General features: G+C 34.9%; 1 protein-coding gene across 1 annotated transcript in view; it reads left to right on the plus strand.

Moving 5' to 3' along the window:
* The window catches only part of TfIIA-L (transcription factor IIA L), a 54,032-nt gene that overhangs the window by 20,288 nt on the left and 22,042 nt on the right, over positions 1 to 11,702 (plus strand). Inside the window, exons 4-5 of the mRNA XM_069829309.1 lie at positions 2,751 to 3,127; positions 8,871 to 8,960. Coding sequence (XP_069685410.1) covers positions 2,751 to 3,127; positions 8,871 to 8,960 — 467 coding nt within the window. The remainder of the gene's footprint in view (positions 1 to 2,750; positions 3,128 to 8,870; positions 8,961 to 11,702) is intronic.

An 11,702-nucleotide genomic window follows, 5' to 3' on the forward strand; every position in this document is an offset into this window, starting at 1 on the left:
TACAACTCTTCGAAACCGACATCAAGCACTTCTTTCTATCCCTCATCATAGAACGTCTTTATATTCATCTTCCTATACTGTAGAAATACCTCGCCTCTGGAATTCGTTACCTAATGACGTCAGGGACTGCCGGACTTTATCACAATTCAGAATTAAATTTGAACATTTTGTCTTAGTTAATGTTTTTAGGTATTGCTAGAAGTATTGATTTGTTTTTTTTTTCTTTTTCTTTTTTAATCTAGATTAAAATTCCAAGTTTCTTGTTTACGTTAGTTAATTAGTTAGGATACAATTAATTATGATACTTAATCACTCATTTAAAGTTTGTGTGACTGCAACCTGTGTATATTTTGTGTGGCTTTACTTTGTTTATAGTGTTTTTTTCTCTCTCTCTCTTTATTTCTTGTGTAGCTTTATTTTGTATATAGTATATTTTTTTTCTGTTTATTTCTATTATTTTATTTGTATTCCTGGTGTTGTGGAAGAGAAGGCCTGATGGCCTTAACTACACCAGAATAAATAAATAAATAAATCATATTATGTTGTTAGTTTATGTCCACCTTAGTAATAATTTCGTATTTCAGGATGTAAGGAAAGGTTTGTCACCATTCTTATAATATTTATCTGAATTATTTTATCAGGAATAATGAGAATTTAAATACTTCATCATATATTTGTCAATATGTAAACGCGAAATGACAGTCATAATTTTCCGTGCGTAACAGTATCAATTGTAGTCAAGATACGATCCAAGTATCATTCCCATATGCACACATTAATTTGTTTGTTTATTGTTTCACAAACCAGGAAAATTCCTGAAAACTTTGTTAAAAAAAACATTTTGAAGAGCTAGAGGCAAGGAACATTTAAGTATGTTATTCGTTAGTAATATTTCTTGAGTAATGAGATAGCAACAAAATAGGTTCAAACGTAAGAATCCAGGGCTTAGTTATAAACAATCCAAATGTTTAATATAATATTGTCGGACCATCGGATCTGTTCCCCCATAAGATATGCGAACTGAACCCTTATTCCTTCTCAGCCTCAGCAATTCATTTCTCTCCCTGCATCCCTATCTCTCTCTCTTTCTCTCCCCACTACTCACAATTTGGGGCCTTCTTGCCGGACAGTTTATTTGCACTTGCAGTCCAGTGTTGTCAATTCAACATGAACATTGTAGCAAGGAGTGGCGAAAGAAATATTATTAAGCAACTACATAATAGCATTTTGTGATGAAGAGAAACAAACAGGTCAATATCTCTTTCGTATAAATAAGGCAACGAAAAGAGCAGCTGTGATCACTGGTGAGGCTTATTTTATTTCAGTTGATTACGTATTAAAATTACTTACTTAACTAATACTAATACAACATGTTATGTAATTTATATAGGCAGGTCAGAGCGCCTAATAAAGAAAATCAGGAGAGAGGGAGTCTGTGCAGGGGATGAAAAGCTAGAATCACCAGGGAAGGACAGATCAAGGGAATCTTTAATTCTTGTAGATGATATGAACCGATGTATATTTTAAGAAGAAAGATACAAAAATTTTATACCGTGCAGTAAGAAGTTCCGACATTGAAGAAATTACTGAAGGTTGTGAGAGAAGCAATAATTTCCCAGGTTGGAGGGAAACGCTACGGAAAGTGTTTCGAGACGTGGGATTTAGGTTTAAAAAATGTAGAAATACAAGATGTATTTTGATTGAAAGAAATGATATTGTAGCATGGAGGACCAGTTATTTATGACACCGTTTGACTAAAGTTTGGCGACATCCCTATTCGGCAAGGTTTGTGGCCTGCTGTTTAACGTGGTGGGAGGAAAGCGAGTGGAATGGAGTGAGTACAGGCTTTAACTTTTCCAAGAACAACGACAGCACTGAAGGGGCACAGATCTGATGGTCCGACAATAATAATAATAATAATAATAATAATAATAATAATAATAATAATAATAATAGGGAAAACACGGGAATTTTACTGGAAGCAAGCAAAAAGATAGGTTGGAAGTAAATCCCGAAAAGACAAAGTATATGATTATGTCTCGTGACGAAAATATTGTATACAATGGAAATATAAAAATGGAAATTTATCTTTTGAAGAGGTGGAGAAGTTCAAATATCTTGGAGTAACAGTAACAAATATAAATGATACTCTGGAGGAAATTAAACACAGGATAAATATGGGAAATGCCTGTTATTATTTGGTTGAGAAGCTTCTATCATCCAGTCTGCTGTCAAAAAATCTGAAAGTTAGAATTTATTAAACAGTTATATTACCGGTTGTTCTTTATGGTTGTGAAACTTGGATTCTCACTTTGAGAGAGGAACATAGGTTAAGGGTGTTTGAGAATAAGGTGCTTAGGAAAATATTTGGGGCTAAGAGGGATGAAGTTACAGGAGAATGGAGAAAGTTACACAACACAGAACTGCACGCATTGTATTCTTCACCTGACATAATTAGGAACATTAAATCCAGACGTTTGTGATGGGTAGGGCATGTAGCACGTATGGGCGAATCCAGAAATGCATATAGAGTGTTAGGTGGGAGGCCGGAGGGAAAAAGACCTTTAGGGAGGCCGAGACGTAGATGGGAAGATAATATTAAAATGGATTTGAGGGAGGTGGGATATGATGATAGAGAATGGATTAATCTTGTTCAGGACAGGGACCAATGGCGGGCTTATGTGAGGGCGGCAATGAACCTCCGGGTTCCTTAAAAGCCAGTAAGTAATAATAATAATAATATGTTACAGGTAACCAGCTGCAAACAGCACTAACAGGTCCCATAATTTCTACCATAATGACACTGCCACACCACCTTGCATCTACTGTGCTGCAGCAGCATGTAACAGCGGTATTGCAAGGTCAGGCAGCATCAGGGACGAGTCAGTTGCAACATGTAACACTTCCAGTTGGTGTTGGTCAGAACTCAACCAGCAACGGAAATGTAATGGCAGCACGGCCAGGTTTCCAGCAGACAACTGGAACCATCAGACAATTGGATGGGCTTCACGACACCTCCGATGAAGATGACGACGACGATGACGACGATGACCTAGATGATGATGATGAAAATGATGATAAAGACGATGACGAAAATGAAGAAGAAAATGATGGAGGCCCAGAAGAGGTATAGTGGTTCTAGTTATTTCTGAATGAAATTACAGTAAAACCTCATTATCGCTTCTCCGCATACCATAGAATTGGATACAGCATGGTGACATGTCTCCAATTTTTTTAAGATGCAATATTATGTATTTCAATGTACAGTCTTGGAAAAAAGTTTTGTCGCACAGACACTAGCCTATATAAATCCCAGAGAGGAGGTAGTGTGCAAGATCAGATATACGGGCTATTCCATATGAAATCGATCAGTAAAAAACCTCGCATTTTTTTTATGCTCTAATTTTTTCCCTACTTATACAAGGTGCTGAGGGGAGTGCATTTTCAAAAATATACTATCGAAAGTCAAATGGTTTTCGTATTATTGAGGGACAAATTTAACATATTTTATAAAAACAAGCCTCTTTCAGCGCTTAGAACTCTGGAACCATTTACTGCAGAACATTGAACGAGAGTTTATTTTGAAGCTGACATTTGGTAGGTTATGTTAAGAAGTCATCCTTATTTTTATTGTACACAGAGAGACAGATAATCTGATTTAACTGCTTTTAGGCTTTTTGGCCATTTGTAAAAATGTAAAAAAATATTGAGAAAAAACCTTACATTATTAAGAGGGATTCGGCATTGTTTGCTTAGTGGTATGACAATAAGTTTCGAGGGTATTAAATAGATTATTTTCACATGCCTGGACTTGAACAGCGCAGTACCATACGCACTGGCCAAGAGCTGAAGATAAGTGAGTGTTGGGCGTCATTTTACTCCTGTGTTTATGAAAACCTGTGATAAAGCTAGTATAGCCATGCGCTGCTAGACGACACATCACGTGTTTGTCTCCTGGCCTTGCTTGTCTCTTGGCTAGCTCCACACAGTCAGCTGGTTACTTCACGTGTGTACTATTTATTTTCTTTATTTGATATTTTCAATACTTTCTTATCAACATACCATCAGTAAAAAATATGTGTTTATTTGTACTTTCAATGCGGAATCTAACTAGGCCTATATATTTTTAAAATATTTTTTCGGTGGCAAAGCCATCTTAATGAGAAAAAATCTAAATTTCTCCATTTCCATAAAAAGTAAGAAAATCTGTTTATATGTCAATGTAAACTTTAATTTCTCAGCATCAAAATAAACCATGATTTTGATCATTGGGTGAAAGGGTTTCGGAGCTACAACAGTTTAAAGTTGCTAATTTTATGAAAATACGATAAATTTAAATATTTTAAATTTAAACACTATGAAGTTCTGATGCCTCAAACTTTGCACAAAGCATTGTATCACAGTTCTCTACGTACAAAAAAAGTTTCATTGTATTTGGAAATTGTAAGGTCAATTTTCTCTATATTTCGGTCGATTTGAGATGGAATAGCTCATACAATGATACAAAACTAATTTTATTACCTCAACTAGTCCTCCTCTTGTGAACCAGGTCACTTGTCCTCTGATCGTGCACACTGCCTCTTTTCTGGTACTTATAAAGTATCTGTGTAATAAAAGTTTTTTCTAAGACTGTACAGCACTCTATTTATGTATTTTTTTTGTAATTCAGTCTAGTTTTGCATTCCAGCCTCTTTTATTGTGTGTGTTTTACACAGTGATAAATGGAATGTTGTTCCATTATTTTTTATGTAGAACTGCGTCTTTGTATTTGCCACTGTAAGTCACCAACCGTTTGGTAATGATGTCCAGAAAATGTGTTACATTAGAATTCTTGTAACTAGAGGCACTCGATTTTCGCAAATGATTTTTACACGCATTTCCCTTAATTGAGTCAATCAATCAATCAATCAATCAATCAATTTAGGACATTTCAAAACCAAAGTGGTTTTAGCCTCATTCACGATATATCACCATTCGTCTCTGTTCTCTGCATCTTCTTGTCGTCCTCCCACTGTACAAAGATTATCATATACTTGGTCCTGCCATCGGAGACGAGGTCTACCAAGAGGTCTCTTACATCTTGGAGAAATGTGTATAGGGTCGAAAGCTTTACGTAGAAGAAAGTCTTCATCACGCCGTAGAATGTGTCCAAGCCAACGTAGTCTTAGACTTTTTATTAAGGCTTATATGTCCGGATCTTTATAAATATCTCTTAGTTACCTGCTGTTCAAAATTCTCCATGTGTTATTTTCTTGAATGGGACCAAAAGTCTTCCTCAAGATTTTGTTCTCAAAAGTAAAAAGGGATTTTTTTTTTTTTTTTTAATTCAAGTTTCGCGACAATATAGGAGAGTTGGTAGGATTATTGTTTTATAGCATCTTAATTTTGATAATCTAGAAAGGAGTTTGGAACTAAGCAATTTATCTTAATTGAATCAGAGTTAAAATGTTTATACATATGAGCGAGACCCATTCTATAGACACATTTTATTTCATCGCATATTTTGCTTGCTTTTCCCGTTTTTTGCGAATTTGGAAATTTTTTTGCAATAAACGCGATTCTTTTTACGAATATCGCTGAATCATACATTCATCAGTCATGGAATTTCATTATTTTATTTTCGACAGTGAAACATTCAACATAAGTACGAAAATGGGTTCGTCTTTCTTGTTTTATTACGTGGATAGCATGGCTGCCCAGCTGTAAAAAACAAAAATCTGTTTTCGTGCATGTGCAATGCGTAGGTTAGTTACACACTAACACAATAAGGAGAAAAGTGTGAAAGATATTTACCACATATTCACCAAGAGTATGCAGGAAGACTAAGGAATAATGTATTTTAAATGCGATAATCAAGCGGTCTGTCATAGTCTATAAATGAACATAGGCCTAATGTTTTTTATATTCACGTGACACTTTTCTCCATCTAGTGTGTAACTGGGAAAATCTGCAAGGGACTGAATGTTTTATTACCCATTTTTTAAAAGTGATTTCCATGTTTAAATTCAAACTTTTTTTTCACGATTTACATGTTTAAATACCGACTTTTTTCACGATTTACATATTTAAATAACGACTTTTTTTACGAATTATAGTAAGTTTTGTTTGCCGACTTCGATGTATTATTTTATTCACCATTTTACCGTGTTTCTGCTTATAATGTTCGAACAAACGAACATAGCAAAATGAGAAGTATACTACCGCATAGATAAAGGAATCTCATAACCGTAATCATCCACTTGAGACTGATCGGATCTTCAAGGCTGACAAGACAGGACAAAATATGCGTCGAAAACTGCTTTCTAGCGGCCATTTTATATGCATAACTTGATGAAATCTGAATTAATCAGAATGTTTGAGATATTGATCAATCGAGCACATTGAGATCAACTAACTAAATACAAAGAAACAGTGATCCTGAGTAAATTGGACCTTCCAATTTCAAAAAGTAGTATGTTTCATATCACAGCTGCAACAGTTAAACAACATGAGTATGGTGTTCCAGCAGAATGGTACATTATTTCATTGAGGAAAAGAAGTTCGTGAATAACATTCCACATCAACTGATGGTGAGATCGTGATATCCAGTTACATGGCGTCCAAATTTTCCACACCTGATGTCCCTCGAATCCTTTGTTTGGTGTTTTGTGATAAATTATATCTGTGCACAACAACCCAGGGTATTGATGACCTCAAGGCAAAGATTGTCTCAGTTTTTGGAAAAAAATACCCCTGAAATGTTACATCGTCCATGGGAGAAATAAATCTCACAATATGAATTGTGTTGTGTACGCTCTGGTGGCACATTTTTCCGAGGTTTTCCCCAGCCATAGGGCAAATGCCAGGTAATCTTTTGGTGAATCCTCGGGTCTCACTTCATCTCACTACATCTCGCCAAAATATTGTAGAAAATTGTAAAAGTTGTAAAAATTGTAGTCGTAATCTTGTAAAATTTTGACATGTTCCACATCTTAAAGCTTCGTTGCTAATGTAAGATCTATGGAATATAATAAATGAAATGAAAAAAAAAAAAATTGAGGCCCAGTGTGGGCAAATCTTCCATCCTTCTAGAAAGTATTTACAGATTACTGAAAAATAAATGGCAACTGTTCTCATGTTACAGAATTTTTTTTATGTCTTCCCAAATGCATTACATTTTAGATAGTTTCAAATTTGTTATGAAATCTTTGGAAAAGTTTGGACATTGAGAAAGAGAGTTACAAAATTATTGCCATATATTTTTTTTGGTAGTACTTAGGCAAAATAAGCTGCAGTGAGTTTAAAAAAAAATATATGCAATAAGTATGTTTTCAGGCATGGGTTGCTCTTTCCCAGGTTTCTTCTTCTTCTTTTTTATGTATAAAATAAAAAATTGTTCTTTGAATTTTCGTTGAATAGTTTTTACTGTTTCTGTTTTCTTTATGTTCTTCTTTTAAGTAGATTTTCTACATAATGCAGTGTTATTGTTGTTGTTTTCTAATGCCAGGCGTTTGACAATAAAGTCATTTGACCTCTTGCACTCCAATATTTTTCAAAGATATTATCATAACCAGCCAATGAAGCACAGATTTTGAGGTGTTCCGAATCCATTTCTTGGTTTGAGTTGCACAATGGGCAGTTAGGGGACTGATATATTCCAATTCTATGCAGGTGTTTGGCCAAACAATCGTGGCCTGTTGCCAATCTAAATGCAGCTACAGACGATTTTCGTGGTAAATCGGGAATTAACTGTGGATTTTGATGCAGAGAGTTCAATTTTTTCCCTTGGGATTGTGTTATGAAATTTTGTTTGTTGAAGTCTAAGTATGTAGATTTAATAAATCTCTTCACAGAGTAATACATAGATTTAGTAACAGGTCTGTAAGTAGCAGTGCTGCCCTTCTTTGCTAAAGCATCCGCATTCTCGTTTCCCAGGATTCCACAATGGGATGGTATCCATTGGAATACAATTCTTTTATTGAGTGATATTAATTGAGAGAGCATTTTAGTTATTTTTGCTGTTTGAGATGAAGGTGTGTGTTTAGAGACGATTGATAGAGTAGCTGCTTTGGAGTCTGACAGTATAACTGCATTCCTAAATTTATTGATGTGGCATAGAAGATTCCTGAGACATTCACTTATTGCAATGATTTCACCATCAAAACTTGTTGTTCCATACCCAAGAGATCTATAAAGTGAGAAGAGACAGCACGTAACACCTGCTCCGGCACCTTGTTCTCTGGAGATCAAGGATCCGTCAGTGTATAAATGAAGCCAGTTTTGTGGAGGATACCTAATATTAATTGTCTCTAAAAACAATTGTTTCAGTATTTCAGTGTTTACTTCTGATTTCAGTATTTCTTGTGTTAAATTTAGATTATATTCTATATTTAATAGAGTTAAAGGGTTTACACAAATACAGTGTAACTTCTATTATCGTCATTAATTTGTTCCACCAAACTGCAATGGTTATGAAAACTACGTTATTGAATTATTGAAACCAATATGTGTCTAATGCCTACCCACTTGACTTAATGTGATTCGGATTCCACATATTACAGATAGATGGCGGGATTGTGACCCATTTTCAAGTTGCACACCACTTCGGCCTGCCATGCTGTGCATAATGGGTGTCTGAGTTATGTCACAATAATATCTATTTATAGAATTAATTCGCAATAATGGAACTGACTTGAAAGGGTTGCAATTGTAAAGAAATGTAAAGAGAAGTGAAACAAAGAGCAAAAAGCATGCTTCTTATATATTTATTGCATTTGCAATATTTTCATGCCTATAATTGTGACTTTTAATTCAGTGTAACACTCGTTAATTTTTAATTATGCTGGAGATTTCATACAGTTTTAAGTAATTTGCTCTTACATTGTTTCCAGGAACCACTTAACTCGGAAGACGATGTCAGTGACGAAGACCCATCAGACTTATTTGACACTGATAATGTTGTTGTGTGTCAGTACGACAAGGTTAGTGAAGGCATGATTTATGTTTTAGCTAATAGAGAATTTTAATAATTATCTTCGTATTGAATGTGGGATAGTAAAATAAATAAATAAATGTGTATAGGGTCAACAGTTAAAGCATCTTTCTTCCATGCAATGTTTGTCTTGTTCACTAGCTTTTAGCACAGATGGCTAAGTTAGAATCAAGGCCAGCAGGTTAGAGTTCTGTTACATCAATTTTACATGTGTTGTGTTACTGTCTAACCACAAAGTATTCCATTTCATCAAGTCTTGTTTTTTTATGCAACTAAACAGTTATATTACCGGTTGTTCTGTATGGTTGTGAAACTTGGACTCTCACTTTGAAAGAGGAACAGATGTTAAGGGTTTTAGGAAAGTATTTGGTGCTAAGAGGGATGAAGTTACAGGAGAATGGAGAAAGTTACACAATGCAGAACTGCATGCATTGTATTCTTCACCTGACATAATTAGGAACATTAAATCCAGATGTTTGAGATGAGCAGGGCATGTAGCACGTATGGGTGAATTCAGAAATGCATATAGAGTGTTAGTTGGGAGGCCAGAGGGAAAAAGACCTTTGGGGAGGCCGAGACATAGATTGAAAGATAATATTATAATGAATTTGAAGGAGGTGGGATATGATGCTAGGGACTGGATTAATCTTGCTCAGGATAGGGACCGATGGCGGGCTTATGTGAGGGCGGCAATGAACCTCCAGGTTCCTTATAAGCCATAAGTAAGTAAATATTTCCTAACACAATCAGAATGAGAAAGTTCAAAAACAATTTCAAGAAAGATCCCCAGATCAGATAACAAAGTTCCAAGTCACATAGTTATTCATAAACTGATGAATAATTTTCGGGAGAGAGGGAATGTACGAGATAGGAAGCCTAGATGTCAGCATGAAGTCCTCACTGATGAATGTTGGGATCACATTGCCTAGATAATTCTCCTAGAAAATCACTTCGGCTTTAATTATACAACAATCTGGCATGATCTTGGTGGTCTGGCAGTTACTATACTGGACATTGGATACACATAAATTTATGGTATGTCAAGGAATCCTGTCCCTGTTGACCCAGGAGAGGTCACTATATACAGTATCATTTGGGTGGTCGCATACCTGGCATTTGGCTGAGACTAGTGCAGCATTGTGAGAACACGTGTTTTCTTAAGATTTGGGATTTTCTTTTTATATATCACAATATATATTTTCTTGGAAAAGAATGTCTGTACCTGCTTCAATACTTCTTGTCCCTATTTATGTTCAGCTGGCTTTTGTACTGCAAAATACGTATTTTTAATTATTTTAGGAAGGAGGCGGAATACCTGCATTCAAAGAAAGGTTTAGAAACTTTTAAAAGGAAATAATAAACCTTAATAGGATTAGAAATGTACAGATATTACGAAGGCATGACAATAATTACTCCATCATTACTGAGCTACTGGTCTGACAAATATTTTCTCTATTTTGCCATTCATTTTGTATTCAGATAAATCTAATATAATATAGTGAAAATATTTTGAGTTCAATCATAAGATTTATCCATTTGCAAATGTTTATTTGCTACAATATGTATAAAGTATTAACGTTTTCACCTTTTTGGCATCATCAGATATGTTAAAACACGTAATCTAGAACTTGGACAAATTAACGAATATACATTGTAATATACATGACAGGTAAATTTCATGAGTTTTATGTATTATGTAGTTATGAGTAAAAAGTTTTTGTAAAAATGATTTCAATTTGGAAGGACAATTGTGATTGTATATACATATAACTCATGTTACAAACATATGTGAATGGTTAAATGACACAAATTAAATTATTGCCAAGTACGAATATCAGTGATATGAGAGGTTTAAATTGAATTTGTTAATTATGAGTGAAATGGTAATAGCAATAGATTTAAAAGACAAAGTATTATAAAACGATGAGAGATGATTAATGATTGTAAAATGATTTCAGAACATGTAACTTAGGAAGGACAATTGTGATTATATATACATATAACTCATGTTACAAACATATATGAATGGTTAAATGACACGCATTAAACCTATTGCTGTTACCATTTCACTCATAATTAACAAATTCAATTTAAACCTTTCATATCACTGATATTCGTACTTGACAATAATTTAATTTGTGTTATTTAACCATTCACATATGTTTGTAACATGAGTTATATGTATATACGAGGGGGATCCCGGAAATAACGACCGTTTTGTTGTAATAATTAAAAAAAATATATTTATTTGAAAAAGCAAAGTCTGTTACATAACTGAAACTTCCTTTACTTCTCTACATAATCACCACCTACATTTAAACATTTGTCATGTCTGTTCACTAGCTTTAGAATTCCCGTGTTATACTCCTCTGCCGCCAGTTCATTAAGCCAGTTGTTCACTGTCTTCTTTAACTCTTCATCACTTCCAAAATGCGTACCACCCAGAAAGTCTTTCAGCTTAGTGAAAAGGTGAAAATCGCTAGGAGCAAGGTCTGGACTATAGGGCGGATGATCAAAGATTTCCCAACCGAATTGATCCAGCAATTCTCGAGTTGAAGCAGCAGTGTGCGGGCGGGCACAGATTTTGTGGTAGCCAAGATGTTGCGACAAAATTTCACCAAGCAAAGAACGAGAAATGTCAGGAAAGGCAATATGCAATTCGTCGAGTGATGTGCGCCTGTCTTGCAAGATTCTGTCGTTCACTTTAGTCTTCAGGTCTTCTGTGATGAGT

The sequence above is a fragment of the Periplaneta americana genome, chromosome 6, assembly GCF_040183065.1.
Source record: "Periplaneta americana isolate PAMFEO1 chromosome 6, P.americana_PAMFEO1_priV1, whole genome shotgun sequence".
NCBI lineage: Eukaryota > Metazoa > Arthropoda > Insecta > Blattodea > Blattidae > Periplaneta > Periplaneta americana.